General features: G+C 44.8%; 1 protein-coding gene across 1 annotated transcript in view; it reads left to right on the forward strand.

The window, feature by feature from the left end:
* kcnh3 (potassium voltage-gated channel, subfamily H (eag-related), member 3) overlaps positions 1-19129 on the forward strand; it is a 134144-nt gene that overhangs the window by 98407 nt on the left and 16608 nt on the right. The window contains exons 3-10 of the mRNA XM_061053657.1: positions 584-718; positions 4610-4749; positions 6110-6368; positions 8687-8844; positions 9424-9625; positions 14325-14699; positions 15638-15837; positions 15975-16224. Of these exons, the coding sequence (XP_060909640.1) occupies positions 584-718; positions 4610-4749; positions 6110-6368; positions 8687-8844; positions 9424-9625; positions 14325-14699; positions 15638-15837; positions 15975-16224 (1719 nt within the window). The remainder of the gene's footprint in view (positions 1-583; positions 719-4609; positions 4750-6109; positions 6369-8686; positions 8845-9423; positions 9626-14324; positions 14700-15637; positions 15838-15974; positions 16225-19129) is intronic.

The raw sequence follows: 19129 nt of genomic DNA on the forward strand, positions 1-19129 counted from the left end.
TCTCCACACGGCACACTGCAGCTCCTCTTTGGGAATACTGAGGGCAGAGGCAGCAGAGCAGAAGCGTCTTTTTTAAAGAAGCTGTGAATGAACACAAACTCATTATGGCTGCAGGCTCAGAGTACTCCAGAGTGAAGTCACACATGGAGAAATTCAGAGAAAAGATCTATCTCAACTGGTCAGGAAATATTTATTTTAGTGAATGACATAGAAAAAACGGTTTCACTGACGCACACAGAAGTCAGTGCCTCCATTTTGCTCTTCTTTCATCTTTTCCCTGGATTCACTCTTGATGCATTTCATTTCTGATCCTCTCTTTTTAAGTCAAAGTGGGTTTTGTCGACATCATCAGTTTCAGAAAATGCACCAAAACACAAGTAAAGAAATAAGTCTCACTGACTGACTCACACGCAGCATATCTTCCACATAGGACCTTCCTCTCCAAGGTGAAATGTTTGCATTAATCTACATCAGTCCAAAAGAAGAACAAAGACAACACCTGAGAATCCTTTTTTTTTACGTGCAATCCTCAAACACAGGAGTGAAAAGATGCTCTGATTGCGTTTATGTGTTTTCTCTTCAGGTACACAGTTCTGGTGTCTTCTGGACATTGTCCCCATAAAGAATGAAAAGGGCGAGGTGGTTCTGTTCCTCGTGTCCCACAAAGACATCTCGGACAAGAAGAAGGACCAGGACCCGGAGCAGGGACCAGACACAGGTGAGATAAACCAGCTCCACTGATGGTGGTTTGACTCTGATATTAAGAACGCTGAGTGGGCAAGTCCTGTCTTCTTTTCAATCAAAAAGATGTAGTTTGTAAACTTTGGATCATGGGAGTTGTGGTCTTGATTGTTACATAATCTCCACAATATAAAAGCTGAGGCTTGCCACCTGCTTACAGAGAGACTCTCACCATGGGTCCACCAGCTGAGCTTCTTGTTCAGTCTGTGAAGTAAATGTCTTCATTACTTTTCAAACATTTTGAAATCCTGCACACGCCCTTCCTGAGAACATTGAATACTTGGTTTACTTCACACATTCAAAAACTCCTGAATCCAGTTTCAAGCACATAGTGAAGGTTACCTCAGAGAAGAGATGAATACAGTCGGTGTGGAAAGACGGAGAGAAGCACATTAATAAAGACTCTTTAAATCAAGCGGCATGTTTAAAGTTTTCTTTTTTTTAAAGAGTGGCTGCCAGCGAAGGAAAGAGCTCCTACTTGAAATAATTTACCCATTTTCCATCCACTTGCCGACTCTCTCTCGGTTGGCTGAATGTCTCATCGACTTAAACAGCTCTAATGACTGAAGTTCGCTTTTATATATTCTTGCTGGTTTTTTTTTTTTTAACACCATGCATGAGTTATTAGCTTTTTTAAACGAAGCTAACAAGGTCTGGTCGCAGTGCAAACAGCAGGGGGCGGAGCACAAATCACAAAACAGACGAGAGAGGGAGAAATCAAAGTGGACGTGACACAATCCACTCAGAGAACATGCAGCTTTCTAATCAAATGAAACACTTACGGATGTGAGGGAAAAAATAAAAGTGCCGAACAAAAAGTAAAACGTAGGGAGGAAAAGACGGTGACATTTACAACGCAGTGAATCGACACGTAAAATCACATTTACCTGCGTGTGCTGCCCAGTGGGATGCTGCTGATGGGCTGAGCGGCTCACTTTAGCACTCAGCTCAGCGTGACTCGCCTTTTTCCAAGCAGAGAGTGGGTTACTGAGAATGATGTGGAGTGACTGAGGCGGCGGGGAAAAGGCCGGAATTGCTGTCACAGAGGACATAAAAACAAATTAAAAAGAGGAGACGTTGATTGCTAAACTGTCAGAACACAGTTTAACATGAAAAGTAGATTTAAAAACAAACAGAGAGCAGAGATGCCAACTTTTCTTTTCATGGTAGAGTGAGACTTTTGATCCCGGGGGGGGGGGGGGGGGGGGGGGTGAATCTCTCTGATTTGCTGTTTGGAGGTTTCATTTGTTTTCATGCTTTCACCCATTAGTGCGGTTTCTCCTTATTGGTCTTCTCCGCCTCTTCTTTTCTTTTCCCACTAAAAGACCAAGGGCTGACAACGCCAGCGCCATTTTCAACTTTTAATCAGACATTATTCTCCATTAGTAGGCTACCTATAATACGAGTGGTGAGCGACAGCGGTGTGAAAATGGTCTTCTCGTATCATAACAACGGACTACCGCCCCCTGCTGGCACAGAGAGTTATTTCCTCTCATGCATGAGCAGAACGTACGTGGTGGTTGGCCGTCGGCTCTAGTCTTTGCGGTGTGTGCAACTTTTTGGCCAAGATGAGAGGCGACGATGGGGTCTGCTTGGTGCGTCAGGGCCTTATAGGATTGGTCGTGCCTGCTCGCCATTTCAACGAGGCTACAGAGTCTGTTTTTGGTGGTCTTACTTTCCTTCTTGAACTTGAGTAAGGTTTTGAATGCAGGCCTTTAATTGATGAAGAGTTTTTTTCCCAGTGTTTCTTCTTCTCCTGAAGTGAAGAGACTAAATACGTCTTTCATCGCTGCAGAGACAGAGTTGAACAGTTCCAGCGAAGCCGCCCTGAATACGGAGCACAAATCAAATTTACAGGCCGGGAATGAAATGATTCGGTTACAGGGGTGGGTATTTGCCGAGCATGACATCATATTAGAGCCAGACAGAGGAGCAATCATGACAGGAAATGTAAAATGGAAATGAAGCGAAGAAGAAAAAGATTTTCTGTCTTGATGGAAATATCTTCTTAAGCTTCTGTGTCATCAATCTGTGCTTTTTGTCCTCTTTTGCATTCAAGGCTTCACCTGATGTAATCTTTCACTTATTCGATAATTTTAAAAGAGGATGACTTGAGGGGGATGTTTTTTTCAACATGTGCAGCCATTGTTATTGATTCTGTTCTGTAAATAGAGATCTGGATCTCAGCCCAGATTATGAAACTCCCCATAAAGAGCTCCTAGTTTAGTCAATAAAGGGCCACAAAGGCAGACGGCAAGTCAATATCATATCAAATATTTACTCACAGACTAGAGCAGCATGTGTACACAGAATAAAGAAACTGGCACGGAGGAGCTGCAGGCTAAAATAAAGTCCATTCTACTCTCATACAATCGAGCATAAAAAACTTTTTTAGAGATTTTGATGCTCCTGAAGCTGTGGGGCTTCAGATGATCTGAGATATACGAGTAATGCTTTTAATCCTCCTGAATATTTTGGCCATCAAGTTTCTCTCCGGGGTCAAGGAAGCTTTGGTGTCAGGCAACATGACGACACTGAGGTAAAAGAAGTCCTCACATGGAGGCATTTCCCCCGACATCACAGCCAGGGTGTGAAGCTCAGATGCTGTTTTTTTGTGTTGTGTTAGTGCTTTTGTGTTCAAGTTTTCACATGAAACTGCAGAATCATTATCATAGCACTGCTTCCAGGCTGATCTGGGACAATTCAAGGCTTAGTAAGCGACACCATAAGAATTAAAGGAGCAGTATGTAAATCTGACACCTAGTGTTTAAAATGGGTACTGCAGTCCAAATTCTAAACATTGTAGAGAGCTGTCTCCCTCCGCCCCCTCCTCTCTAGAGTCGATACTCACGCAGGTTGCCATGTGGTGGACACTGAAGCTTCAGTGTTTAGCCAGCTCTGCATCGGTCTGTAAACCTTTCTGCGTTCTAACCTCTCTCCATTTTTCAAAAGCATCTCCAATATTGATCCTAGTTTGAGCACGTTTCTGCTCGTGGAGCTTATTAGAAACATGCAGAGGCTTTTTAGGTCGGGTACAATCACTTCTATCTGAACCAGTTCTCTTGCCTGCTTCCATCGCTGCAACACCTGTTGGTTTGACCTGATAACTGGTCTCATATCTGGCAAACCAAGGGCCGTCCATAACGGTCGTGTGGGGGTGCCTTAAAACCGCTTACCTTCTCTGGTCCAAACAAATCCAGAGCATTCAGGAGCAGAATCTAAAGTTAGAAGGAGGACATACTGGCTGCTGCATTGTTGTCAGAGAAGCCAGCACTTCAACATAGCATGTTTCCTTAATGTCTGATCATATAGTAAGGTCACTTTATCATCTCACTCACTACACATCTCACTGACTGGCCTTTAATCGGATATGTTATTCAGTACAAATTACTTAGTTGTTTTTTAGTTTGCACATACATTAGGGTCAAGTGTTAAATTTCACAACCTCACTCGTCTGCCGCTCTGTCTCACAGATACTTGCTGGTGAAACAGGAAGTGGCGGGTAAAATGTGATGGCAGGAGGGGAAGGGGGAGCTGAGGCATAAAGAAGGCGTGGCCAAAGTCAGCAAAAGTGTGCTAGAGTTTTAAAAAATGAACATCGTGTTGTATTAAAGAATACTGGAAACTACAGATTGAGACCATAAAGTGTTAAGAAGATGTTGACTGGGGAAAAAATTAGACCCATTTACTCAAAGACGAGTTATTTTTGCAGCGATTGGAGGCACCCCCTGCTGGACATGATACAGAATGCAGGTTTTAGACGCTTCCTTCCATACTGGTTGCACCTTTCAGTACCAGGGCAGCGTTGTTAAATAGTGACTCTGCATTGTGGACTGTATTATATCTCATCATGTCCTCTCCTCCACAGACGAGGAAACCGGTCTGAAGGTTCATCAGGTCACTCGGCCTCCAGGATTCAATACTAACCGACGCCGCAGCAGAGCCGTTCTCTATCACCTGTCGGGACACCTGCAGAAACAGGACAAGAGCAAGCTCAAGATCAACAATGTGAGTTCCTCTGCATCAGTTTACATTAACAGTAAAGGGTTTATTGTTCCACATTTCAGGAGATTATTTTGGAGAAATAAGATGTTTTGTTTCCAAACTGGTCCCAGACTCCCTCTCGTCAAATCATGTTTTACTTTTGCATCTGTTAAAGTCACAGAGGGAAACGATGTGTTTCTCCTGAAGGACAAATAAAAGTGGAATCCAAACTTTAAAGCCCCGACAGGTTTTTCAACAACAACAAAACTGTTTTGAAGACAGTTCCACTTTCTTCAAAGACATTTTTATCAAGGTGGAATAAAAAGTTAAAAAAGGATTTTGATTAATTACTTCCCAAGTCGGTTTCTTGAACCAAACTGGCAAGATACAGACCTTGAGTCTGGTGCTCCATTTTCTTGGGCTGATCTAAATTGTGTTTTTTTTCTTTCCTGTTTTTGTGACTTGAAGTTCAAATGAAAGGAATAGCATGCTGATACTTTATAGCACATTTATTGTGTCGTATAAAAACGGCTCTACCGAGGATTGCTGCAAATATTGATTTCGTTTTACAGTGTAGACAAAAGTGCTTTTTGCATCTCTCGGTGTCTCTGGCAAAGTTTGTCAGGATCTCTGACAAAGTTTGTCAGGATCTCTGGCAGAGTTTCTCAGGATCTCTGGCAACATTTCTCAGGATCTCTGGCAAATTTGGTCAGGATCTCTGGCAACGTTTCTCAGGATCTCTGGCAAAGTTTCTCAGGATCTCTGGCAAAGTTTCTGAGGATCTCTGGCAGAGTTTCTCAGGATCTCTGGCAAAGTCTGTCAATATCTCTGGCAAAATTTCTCAGGATCTCTGGCAAAGTTTCTCAGGATCTCTGACAAAGTTTCTCAGGATCTCTGGCAAAGTTTCTCAGGATCTCTGGCAAAGTTTCTCAGGATCTCTGGCAGAGTTTCTCAGGATCTCTGGCAACGTTTCTCAGGATCTCTGGCAAAGTCTGTCAGGATCTCTGGCAAATTTGGTCACGATCTCTGGCAAAGTTTCTCAGGATCTCTGGCAACGTTTCTCAGGATCTCTGACAAAGTTTCTCAGGATCTCTGGCAGAGTTTCTCAGGATCTCTGGCAGAGTTTGTCAGGATCTCTGGCAAAGTCTGTCAATATCTCTGGCAAAGTTTCTCAGGATCTCTGGCAAAGTTTCTCAGGATCTCTGGCAAAGTTTCTCTGATTTTAGGCCAGTCTGCAAAAGTTTCTCAACATCTTGTAAAACTTTTCCTGAAGATTGAAAGAGATCTGTCAAGAGCTATGTTGGTTCACAGGTGTGTATTGTGGGTAAAGATGGATCCAAATAAAGAGTATGGTTAACCCCTCTTTCCCTGTCTTCTAATCCAGAACATGTTCGGAGAGAAACCTCCGATCCCAGAGTACAAGGTCGCAGCCATCCAGAAGTCTCGCTTCATCCTCCTCCACTACGGGACCTTCAAGGCCGGCTGGGATTGGCTGATTCTGCTGGCTACGTTTTACGTGGCCGTCACCGTGCCCTATAACGTGTGTTTCACAGTGGTAGGGGGGCGGGATGAAGGGAGCAGCAGTGCCTCCCGGAATCCACCCAGCGTCAGTGACATCCTCGTGGAGATCCTGTTTATATTAGGTAAGAGGACGTACCGTTCTTTAAAGTCACTCTACACGGCGCTCTTTTGATTATGATGTCGAGCCAACAGAGACACGGGTAGACAAGCAACTCCTTCAACGTGTTCTGCACGTTAAAATGTTTTTGTCAAAGGAGTCTGGTGTCCATGAAAAGATGCATTTTATCAAATTTAGTTGGTTTTGAAAAAGCACGTGACTCTTAAACTAAAACGTTGTCTTCTGTAGGGATCCTGACAACTTCCTTCCATCCGTTATCCTTACCACTTTTCCCATTCGGGTCACGGGGGGCTGGAGCCGATCCCTAACCCAACCAAAGCTCTGACATATAGAGACAGACAGCCAGCCACACTCACATTCACACCTATGGACAATTTAGAGTCACCAGTTAACCTAACGAGCATGTCTTTGGACTGTGGGAGGAAGCCGGAGTACCCAGAGAAAACCCACACATGCATGGGGAGAACATGCAAACTCCACACAGAGAGGCTCCTGTCAGACGGGGATTCAAACCAGGAACCTCCTCGCTGATAGGCAACAGCACTAACCACAGCACCACTTTGCAGCCTGTTAGAGGCAAAAAAAAGGTTAATGGATCTACAGTGATCCAATAGTTCAGTTTCTGCCGTTTCACTGCTGCAGGATGAAGCAATCTAGTGAAGCTTTTGAATGTTTTTTCCACTTCCAAACCAAACATGTAAGAAGAACAAGGACAAGGCTTGAAAACACCTGGCTTCCTCTTTAAGGTGAGGGTACTCATGGCTTAATAAACTCCAGAAAAACTCGGCTCTTAGGTCAGCCTGTATCTCAGTTGTTCATAGCTCATAATTAAAGTGAAGTTAGAAGTTTCTTAATGATGCATTCACTGCAGTGAAAGGATATGAGCCATTTTAAAGTGACCATTATGTCTCATTTAACTCATTTCCTACAAAACGACACGCCTCTCGTTCCCCGCCAAGGAAACTTGTCAGCGTGCTCTTCAATGAAAGTTAATGGGAAAGTCTGCACACACGCCCTCCATCAATAAACTTATGCAATGAAATTAGACGAGCCACCCGCACTTTAATGGCCGACTCCTGTCAGTCGATATCCCATTTGTTAGAACTAATGGGCCGGCCTGTTTATCAATACGTCCACAGAGCGAACGAGCGCGTATTGAAAAGTGCAACCAGGCTTCAGATTGTTCTTTTCCTTCCTGTTAATAAGCTGCTTTTTGGATGTATTAATGACATCCTAAAGACTCTTATTAAGACTTTAAACACATCGACACACCGCAGGAGTTGCTCGTCCATTTGTCTTATTCTTAAACAGCTGTTCTCCTCGACAGCAAGCCCTCTGTTAGGATCCGTTCTGTTGTGTTGTCAGACAATCGGAGCCTGTCAGGGTCAAAAACAAGACTCCGTGGACCCCCTTTGATAGGGTATATTTAACTCTGAGAATAATGATACAGCCGTTAAAGCTGCAGAATAAACTTTTAATCCAGTACTCAAGTTTCCAGTCTGAAGTTTTACCTTCAAACTGCCAGTGAACAAACATCACAAATAGTGGTAGTTCATCCTGCAATTCCATTTTTCAAACAGTTTTATCATCATGTATTGATGTATAGATGTACTTTAGATCGTTTTAAACTTGGTAATTAAACTTCATCAGGCTCATATTGTTCTTCCAAACCAACATGGCCAGTGTCTGGAGGGGATCTTTAACTGTTCATAATCCTTTTGGTTTCATATTTTACCAAGACATTGGAAATCAGTATCTACCTGCAGGTACTAAATGAATCCACGGCATGAAGTGACCTTAACAATAGATTACCAATGAAGTCATTTTCAAAACAGACCCTGAAGGGACAGATAAGGAATCACAAAGATTTCATTTTTTATTTCCTTTCTCTGCCACACAAAGCCTAGAGAGTTTGTGTGTGTGTGTTTGGAGAATGTTTTCTGAAGCATGCTCATGAAGGGGCGGCTGTGGCTCAGTGGTAGAGTCGGAAGGTCAGGGGTTTGATCCCCAGCTCCTGCAGCAACGTGACCAACAGATTTAGGCGTTGGTAGGACAGTCACTCTGTTGTTCTGTGATGTCAAGTTATAGCTTTTAGCGTGCATGGAGTCTGGTGGATTTAAAGAGAACACTGCAAAACAGTTGAAATAAAACCCTTCCTCTCTTAAAAAGAAAAGGCGCATCGCTGTAATGATCCTTTCTGTAATGTGGTCAGACACTCTGATAATGATGTAGACATGAAGCTTTGCTCTGCACGTTATTCTTCATCGTTTGTCTTGTCGTCGCCTCCGGCTGAATTGTCTTCTTCCCTGTCCTCCTCTGCAGACATTTTGCTGAACTTTCGAACCACCTTCGTGAGCACGTCGGGTCAGGTCGTGTACGACGCCCGCTCCATCTGCGTCCACTACGTCACCACCTGGCTCTTTGTCGACCTCATCGCCGCCCTGCCCTTCGACCTGCTGTATGCTTTCAACGTCAGCGTGGTGAGTCACCTCCGGGTGTCTTTCTGTGTGTCTACAGCCACAAAGAGAGCAAACAGAATGTGACCAGTGAAAGTGTGTGCGACACGAGGCGTCTTCACTTCCCTGCGCTCAGACTCCTGCGTTCTCGATGCACACTAACACACTGTTGGCAACCAGTCAAATTGGCAGAAAGAGAGAATTAATGTGTAATGTCACACGCTCCCTTGTGAGTTTTATCAGAGCCGCATTTCATCCAAAGTGATGCTCCTCAAACAAACAAATGGCACAGAGCCTGTCTGCACATTCTGCAGGTCGCGTTAGTTTGTGTTTTTCATGCTCAGAATCGTAAAAGATGATTCAAACTGCAGCTAAATGACTTCACAGCCATGCAGATGAAGAGGATTCAGACTCATTTGGAGTAGGAAAATGTTAGATTTCACCGGAATAATGGCAAAAAGATGCATGAATTAAACTGTCAGCTCACAAATGATTAAAAGATCGCATTCCTTTCAGGACATAACGACGTTTGCAGACCCGTTCCTTTGTACCTAACTGCTGCAGGTTTGTGAGGATTGATGTGCTGTGTGTCTATGTGTCCAGTATTTTGGAGTCCACCTGCTGAAGACAGTTCGGCTGCTGCGGTTGCTGCGGCTGCTGCAGAAGCTGGAGCGGTACTCGCAGTACAGCGCCGTGGTTCTCACTCTGCTGATGTCCATGTTCGCTCTGCTGGCTCACTGGATGGCCTGCGTCTGGTACTTCATCGGCCGCAAGGAGATCGAGAGTCCTGGCTCCTGGGATATAGGTTGGTGAAAACTCTTTACATCCACACAGTGTTGGAAAGTACATAAACGTAAAGGTAGGGTTGGTCATTTTAACTGGCGTACACTTTTTGTTAAAGCAGTCTTTACACTACGATAGCAATCATTAAATCATGTTCTCTGAAAAGGATTGAAAACAGCCGTCATCTCTCGCTGCTGTCATCCTTTATAAACTCTGACCTATCACTGCCGAGAGGTCTGGATGAAAAGAACCAATCCAGCGCCTCCCTAGCTCCCTGTGTGTACTCTACCTTTACTGTTCAATCAGCCTGAACTCAAAGCACTTCACCGCCGCTGGAGGTGCTCCACGTCTACCCGAGTACGGCAGAGAAAGCTGAGCTCAAATGACCTCCGCTCGCCCTGCTGTGACGGGGAAGAGTTCAGCTTTTCGATGATGGCGACGACTGAGGGAGTTGAATGGGTTTGAAATGTGACACCTTGGGCTGTAGCCAGCTTTACCGTCTTTCTTATCCTATCCTATCGAGGAGCACATGAATGCAGCATAAGTCTTCCACGCAGACATTGGGACAAACAACTGTTAGGATATGTTTTCAATAACACGACTTGTTGCCACATTTTTAAAAAAAAATTTGTGTAATCAAACATTCCCTTTAGGTGTTTGCAGGAAAGTGTGCGCCCCTCAGATCTAAATTTAGTTTTTGAAGCAGCTTTTATTGTCCATTTTCTCCGACTGGAGAGCTTTTAACACACAGCTTTGATTTCACTCGAGTTTCTAACTGTCACTCTGTGCACACTAAATTTCCCTCCAGTGCCAGGCAGCAGAATTTCATTTGGGTAAATTGAGCAAATCCACTGCGTCACAGTTGGAAAAGATTGGAGACTTTATTGCTCTTCTCAATTATACAGTTAGCTCCGTCCTCAGAGAATGATTTAAGGGTTCCCTAATGCACGTTAAATTACTTCTTATGTAATTTTTTTTTTTTTTTACTCTAGTCTAATGTGAATTTTTACATTCCATACTTTAGCTTTTTATGCATGTTCTCCTACCTCGTCTTGTTGAAGCACAGACCTTACATGCCACATTTCTGACCTCGGCAGAGCGACGTCTGTCAGAATAATGCCGCCCTGCATGTCTCAGTGTGCAGCAGGACTCTTGCTTTTAATAAGACTCAGCTTTGTCGATTTTCCTACAAAGGTCTCTCAGCGGAGAATCTTGAATCCTGCGGGCGACATGAAACCCTGGCACACGATCTGATAAAGTGGTTAGCACATACAAACAGACGGCTGGTTCCACGGGAGCTAACTCTAATCCTGTGGTGAAGAGCTGCCCTTTTTGTGCTGCTTTTATTTCATTCTATCAGCGCAGCACAAAAACACACACTGACACAAGCTTGTTGATGCAAATGAGCATGTTTTAAACTGCTTAGAGACGTAGCTCCTGTTGCTTCTCCACTCTCTCTCTCTCTCTCTCTCTCTCTCCCCCTCATCGATTGTACCAGCCTACCGATCATTATCCTTTCTGCAAACCACACAAAGACAGACAGGCTCACTGCAGTTAATTCATGTCTGCAGCTCCTTGATTTACTGTTCAGGCGGACAGGGAGAGTCCAGGAGACACCGAAGATCTGTCTGCAGGCTGACCTTTCTGTGACACAAACACAGGTCTGACATCTGCTTCACCGCGCCGCCTGTCCGTCACTCTATTGGCTGATACGTGGGAGATGTACAGTTTCATATCTGCAGGGCTATCAATGATTCAAGGGCAGTGGAGCCATAGTAGCTGCACCTGTAGACTCATGCAGCAGTCATCATCGAACGCTCCCAGTATGTTTTTTTATTTACACAACGTCCGAGCTGCTTAGGAAATGAGTTTGTAGAGAGTAAACCGTGGGGGCTATTTTTGGCTGTGGATTGATATTTGTGTAGTTTTCTCATGGCACAGGGAGGATGTTTTGACCTGGAATAAACTCGCGGGGCCGTTTCATCTTAATGTCACCACAAACAGCGCTGTGACTCATTTATGTGTTGTTAATATTTGATGTGAGCGCAGAGGAAGAAGACCTCAAAGCCATACTTGTGTCTACTTTGGTCAAATAAAAAGATCAATTCATTGTTGGTTTTTAACGTCCTCACCTGGGGATCATTGACAACACTAGAACTTAAAAAGTAAGGGTCAGGAAGTGATCGGGATTCTGCACTGGAGCCAGACGTTGGTGCCGTTTTTATTGGAGTCAATGGAAAGGTCAAAACATAACCCATCATATCAGTACTGTTTCAGTAAGATTCTTAAATGCATCCCTAAGGTAATGTAAAACATAATGTTAACAGATGTTCTTAATCTAAATATGCACGATTGTTCCCCCTCATTATTTACCGTCTAAATGATCATTGAACTCTTGGGAGACATGTTATGGATTAAAACAGGACAAGTTTGAAGACTAGAACAGCACTACACAAGCTCAAGTCCATTTACCATTTAATCAAAAAATGGGGCGCTGGGGGCGCAGTGGTTAGCGCGCCCCATGTACAGAGGCTGTGGTCCTTCCACGCGGGCGGCCCAGGTTCGCATCTCACCTGCGGCTCCAACTCTATCCACTGTCCTGTCTCTCCATTAAAGGCACAACATGCCCATGAATAAATCTTAAAGATCTGACCGATGTTGCGAACGGTTGAAGACAGGAGTTCAGGACCACGGACAGCTCACAAAGGGTGCAGTGAACTCTTTTAGACGGAGGAGAAGTCAGCACCTCGGACAGCGACAGAGAGGCTCCTCTGAAACTCTGTGAGCCGCCTCCCTAACACTCGATGGATGAATACTTCTGAGCTTTGAGTGAGACAAAATGTACATCCATGCATCACAAGGAGTAGCTTCATTCTCTATGAATAAGTATGGCATCAGTGCTCAACACCTTTGAAGTACCCACCATAAAATCCAAACTACCTGCTCAACAAATCCTGACTTCAATCCTTCAAGCTGTCATAATGTCTAATATTTTGATACTGTTTAATACCAGTCATAAATGATGTTATATTGTTTTCTCCTCTCATTTCTGGACCTTAGGGACATCACAGCTGGTAACATCCTCCGTTATGAGGACCCATCACGTAAACAAAGGGCTAAAAATGGGTCATGCACTAAGCTGATGTAGGACAGCCTGCACATAAACACAAATCGCTAACATGGCTCGTCATTGCCGTCAATTTTAAAACCAGCTGAGCTCAAACTTCCCCGGGCCGGTTCGCGGTGGCAGCAGGCTAAGCAAGTTGCCCCAGGTGTCCCTCTCCCCAGCAAAGTTTCAAGCTCCTCCTGGAGGATCCTAAGGCGTTCCCAGCGCCGGCCAGAAGGCATATATAATCCCTCCATCCAGCTCTGGGTCTGCCTCTGGGTCTCCTCCCCGTTGGACCAGGAAGCATCCTGATCAGATCCACCTCAACTGGCTCCTTTTCGATGTGAAGGGGCAGCGGCTCTACTCTGAGCTCCCGCCGGATGTCCGAGCTCCTCAACCTCTCTCTAAAGGCTGAGCCCAGACACCCTCACACTGATTTATTTAAATGTAATGAACGGAAACAATGAAGGCACACGCTCCTTTATCTCATCATTCATACTTCATTACAGCGCGCTCTGAAAACAACATCAGTAATATCTGCACGTTCCCTGTGCCTTTAGAAAAACAGCACTCTTGTTTTATTTATTTATTTACTTTGAGCATTAGGCATAGCCGTGCATCCGATATAAAGTCTAAGTCAGGTCCACAACATTTCCTCTGGGGGTGTGGAGGTTAAGTTCTACTAATGACAAAGTAATTAGGAAACTACTCAGGTGTTAAATCCTCTAATGTTGTTGGTTTAGCTGCCGAGAGGAACTCTGCTCGACTGGCACCTCTGCTTATTTATGCTGGCAGGCTGCGCTCACTGTCACACACACACTCACACATAAGGTCAAAGCAGCTTGCCTGTGAGTGTGTGATGGCAGAGATCAATGAATGGATGCATCCATGTTGTATTATTCATATTCCCTCTCTTGCAGTCTTTCTTGGATTCGTGGAGTTCTGCTGTCAGGAGCTCAGCTCGGCCTCTCACTCATTCACACAAATACTTTTTTTTTTTTTTAAATAATTCATCTTCCTACTCGTCATACTTTCCTCTCTTGCGCTCTGTAGAGCAGAGGACTTGATTCATATTCCTTATTAATGATTTCTCCGTTTGTGGGAGCAGTTTAAATGTGATTTTTTTTTTTTTTTTAAACGTTTCAGACGGGACGATTTGCATTTTAAGCCTGGATTCACTGAATTTGCAAAGCAGAATAAGTAACATCCACATTGTGAACCCCACAGTCCAGTGCAGCTCCTGTGGAGGCAGCTTGCAGCTCACACATCATTTGTACTGTAGATACTGAAGAAGAAGAAGAAGAAGCAAGTCGCAGGTTGAAAGTTTTTTGCAAAGTGTGAATGCCGCAGCAACAGAGCTAAAATCTTTTTGTCGAGATTTGTTTGTCGGTGAGATTTCGAGCAGCAGCCAATTACTGGCTTCAGCAGGACTTTTATAAGAGCTGGAGGTCAAAATGTAACGCTTGTGTTTTGTGGGATAATGAGTTGTAATAAAACGATAAATTTATCTTGTTATATCCTGTCTTTAGTTAAACTCAGCTGCCTCTCTGATTGATTGTTCTCTCTCTCTCTCTCTCTCTCTCTCTCTCTCTCTCTCTCTCTCTCTCTGTCTCAGGTTGGCTCCATGAGCTGGCCAAGCGCCTAGGCTCCCCGTACTTCCTGTCCCCCCTCACCACCCTGGTGTCCTCCACAGTCAGCAGCATCTCCGCCAACAGCAGCCAGTGGAACGTGTCGGGGTCAGAGGTCACCGCGCAGAGCTCCTGGAACTCCAGCCAACATTACGGGAACGTGTCGGGAGGGGAGGCCGTGTCGGGGACGGGCAGCGGGGGAGGAGGATTCGGGATGCTCGGTGGAGGACCCTCGATGAGGAGCAGCTACGTCACCTCGCTGTACTTCGCTCTGAGCAGTCTGACCAGCGTGGGGTTTGGAAATGTGTCGGCCAACACGGACTCCGAGAAGATCTTCTCCATCTGCACCATGCTCATAGGAGGTGAGAAGTGTGTGTGTGTGTGTGTGTGTGTGTGTGTGTGTGTGTGTGTTTGCGCTTCAACATTTCTCAACTCTCCCTCAGTTTTTCTATTCTGAATGCATGTCAGTGTTTCCTCTTTCCCCTCACAGTCTGAAAAACTCACTTAGCTCTTTACGTGGTGCAAATGGGACATCAACAAGCCGCTGAGCACGTTTTGTTCTCTCTGTTACAAAATGAATAAATAAAACTGTTCATGCAATCTGACAATTAAATGCAAAACTCTCCATTTATCGCATCATTAGTCCGGTTGTATTGCTGCATTTGTTTACTTCTTATCAGGACGTGGCAATAACTGTTTAACAAGTATCATGTATGGATATGCAGTCCGATCAGCCAACGGGTTCCTTAATCTCATTCTCGCAGACTAGAAAGAAATGCAAGACGGGTTTAAACGTTGGTTTGTTATTTTTTTGGGATTTGTTGACCAGAAGAAAAATGTGGAATTGATATATTACTTTTCTTGATAACAGTTTAACCTCAGTGTGTGTGGAGTCGTCCATGAACTCTGGGAAAGTGAAGCAGAACAAAGAGAATAGTCAAGAGAGGAGAGGATAGAGCCATTAATCTCTGAGTTTAAGTGTCTCTGGTGGAAAGCCAGAGTTTCCCCAAAACTGTGCAGCCGTTGACCGTGCCTGAAGGAGCGCTCACCCTGAAATATTGACCGTCAGTGGACTGTGGAAGTGCAGAGACTAGCATAAAAGTTAGAGAGAGATCTGCAGTCCACACAGAAAAGGAAATCATGAATCAGAAGTGTTTCATCGCAGCACAAAGATCTCTGAGGGTGTCTGTACTTTAAGCTGATCTCCTTCACACTCCTCCAGTAATAATCTGTCGGATCTGGACCTTTAGTTCATCATTATCTGTGAATATAAAAAGATGTATTTGTCCTCTTTGTGCAGCACTGATGCACGCCGTGGTGTTTGGAAACGTGACGGCGATCATCCAGAGGATGTACTCTCGCCGCTCGCTCTATCACACCCGCACCAAAGACCTGAAGGACTTCATCAGAGTCCACCGGCTGCCTAAAGCTCTGGAGCAACGCATGCTGGAGTGTTTCCAGACCACCTGGTCCGTCAACAACGGGATCGACGTCAGTGAGGTGAGTGTTTGAATGACGGACTGTTTATGGAGAGTGTAACCATCGATTCTCCACTCGAGTATCATGTTTGTTGATTTATTTTTTCACTGATGAAGGATAGTGTTAAAGAGAACATATTCTACCCCCTCTCTGCACAGCTCCTGAAGGACTTCCCAGACGAGCTGAGGGCAGACATCGCCATGCACCTGAACAAGGAGCTGCTCCAGCTGCCTCTGTTCGAGTCGGCCAGCCGGGGCTGCCTGCGCTCGCTCTCCCTCATCATCAGAACCTCCTTCTGCGCTCCGGGCGAGTTCCTCATCCGGCAGGGAGACGCCCTGCAGGCCATCTACTTCGTCTGCTCGGGGTCCATGGAGGTCCTGAAGGACAACACTGTCCTGGCCATACTGGGTGAGTCACAGATCCCTCTGTGATATTTTTTAACGGCAAACCCTCCAAAGAAATATTTCAAATATAAAACTCTTGATATGAATAGAAGCTGCAAATTGACACAATTTAATCAGTTGAAGAAATATGTGAATATTTAAGAGTGCATGTAAAAGAAGAGAGCTCGTGCTTGTTTTTATGCCTCAGTGCCAAGCGGCCACCTCCGGTTTGAAAAATGAAGCCGATGCCGAAGTGCAAAATCCTGCAACCTGCTCCTCCTGGGGGATTCCGAGGCGTTCTCAGGCTAGACGGGATATATAATCCCTCCAGCGTATTCTGGGTCTGCCCCGAGGTCTCCTTCCCGCAACATCCGCGCCAGCAACATTCGCTGGTTGGTAGGCATCCAATCACTGAATTTATCCACTCCCAAACTCACCTGCGCGCTGTCATTGGCTGGAGGAAAACACACCAGCTTTCCGCCCAGAAACTTCCTGAGTCAACCAATTGTTAAAACCAGGGAGGGGAGGACCAGGTCTCTGCAGGCACAGTCACCAACACACATTTAAAGAGGCCTACGATTGTAAGCAAACCTGACAATGAAACAGTGGACAAACAGAGCTTTTAAGAAGACAGGTATGTTGGTTTTGAGATGACAGAATGAGATGCTGGAGGGAGCTTTTGAGTCAACTCGTGATACAGAATTGGATAAAAAGCACACCGTGTCCCTGTAGCTTTGACAGTCAAACGGAGCCGTAATGAGAGGATATGAGATGATGATGATCCGTGGGACACTGAGCTGCAACGTTAATGAAGGTGAGGACTGTTCATTTGAAGAGCGCTCTGATAAGAACCAGGAGGACGGATATGTGTGTGTGTGTGTGTTTGATATCATATCAAATACTGGTAATGAAGTGCGCTCTCCTGAGAGAAGAAGAAGAAGAAGAAGAAGAGACAGCTCAGCTCTCAGTTCAGTGATTACAGTTGGAATAATTTTATTTAGAGCTTGGTCTCATGTAATCAGACCTGAAGAGAGACTCGATCTGGGCTTAAGTTTGATGAAGAAGTACGGAGATTAAGTTTGATGAAGAAGTACAGAGGAAAGGAGGAAGAAGGAAAGGACAATAGGAAAAACGTGTGTGCATCAGTCAAACAAGAGGGAGGGCAGAGCTGTCAGAGGGCTGATAAAGAGCTTTTGTTTGTGCTCCGCTGCTTTGAAGAGTTATCACCGTGCTCGACATACACACACACATACACACACACACACACACACACACACACAGAGTCATGACTTGCCACTGTGTCAAGCCTGTGAGCGATACAGAATAATCCCTCAATCGCCTGTGAATAGAGATGTAGGAAGGCGAGCTATCAGCGCTCACATATGGGAGAGTAAAGACGGAGAAGAAGGTGATTTGATGAATGAAGGTGTTTTCGTGTTTGAGCTGCAGATAGAGCGGATAAATGAGACCCAGACGAGGCTGCAGAGCGCAACAGGCGATGTTTACATTCTGCAAATCACAGACCCACAATATCTTGACTACTTTATAGTTTCCTGTGTGGCAAATGTGAAGCAGTTCCTACAAATGTTTTTACCGATAAATGTCTGTTTTGCTGCTCAACATCAAACTAAATCATGGCAGATTTACAGTATCAATCAGTGATCAATCCATCCAAGAGATAAAGGCAGGGTTGGTCATTTCCTCCAGATCTACTTTTTCAGATTTTGGTTGAAATTATCTTTAGGTCCTGACAGAAATTAATAACTCAGGTTCTCTGAAAAAGGAACAAAGAGAATCTGTCATCTGTATCAGTTGTAAGTCTGTAAAAACTTTGTCAATTTTATGCTTTTGGACCTTTATTAGAGAGACAGGATATAATCCGAAATAAGGTAGAGAGAGAAAGTGGGTAATGACACGCGGGAAAGGAGCCACAGGCTGGACCCGAATCCGGGCTGTCCTCTTGGAGGACAATAACCTCTTTTCGTGGGGACGCATCAACATGTGTTATGTGAGAGGAATCATTTATGAGGTGAAAAGAATGGGTCCAAGCACAGAGCCTAGTGGAACTCCATGACTTAGTTTGGTGTGAAGACTCGATCTTTAACATGTACAAACTGAGATCGGTTCCTGTAACGCCAAGTACCTAGGTTGGCTGTGCAGATTGTGTGTGTGTGTGTGTGTGTGTGTGTGTGTGTGTGTGTGTGTGTGTGTGTGTGTGTGTGTGCGTGCAGCATGGTGTGATCATATGTAACCCTCCCTCACGTTGCTCTCTGGAGATGTGAAGGCGGATCAGTGTTTCATGAAGTCTTATATTAAACAGGGCTCATTTACAGACAGAGAGTGGGAGGAAACACCGGAGTCATGCTCCGCACGACTGTTTCCAACAGCGCCAAGAACGACCACGATCACATTACATCATTTTATTCTCCTTTTACCTTAATGCAGGCCACACTTCATTGGCTCCATATCACTCTGTTATTAAAGGGGAGGCTTTTATTTCCTTTTGCTTCTCTCTATTCTGTGGGAAGTTCCAGCTGCTATCCTCTGAATGGAAAACAAACACATCTTGCTTTAACACTTTTTACTGTATGTTTACTTTTTGTGACCTAGCTGACAGGTAGGTGTTGTAGTATTTCCCTGACTATTTCATATGAGCTGCTGCCTCTTTAGGCCTCCTCCCCCATGCCACTTTCCTCGGTTTGCAGTCGCAGGGAAATTTGATTGAGTTCCCGGGTCCTACAACTTTGCTCCATGCTTTGCTCTGATACGTCGGCTGGGAAAGTCTCACCAAGTTTTTGTAACATTTTGTTCAGAGAAGCAGGAAACCATGTCAGGGGATCCTGCCATAATCTGTGGATCTTGTGTTGACTAGACTAGGCAGTCCGTACCGCGCCTAAGCACGCTTCACCCCAAAAGTCCAGTTCGTTTGA

The sequence above is a fragment of the Labrus mixtus genome, chromosome 13 (genome assembly GCF_963584025.1).
Source record: "Labrus mixtus chromosome 13, fLabMix1.1, whole genome shotgun sequence".
NCBI lineage: Eukaryota > Metazoa > Chordata > Actinopteri > Labriformes > Labridae > Labrus > Labrus mixtus.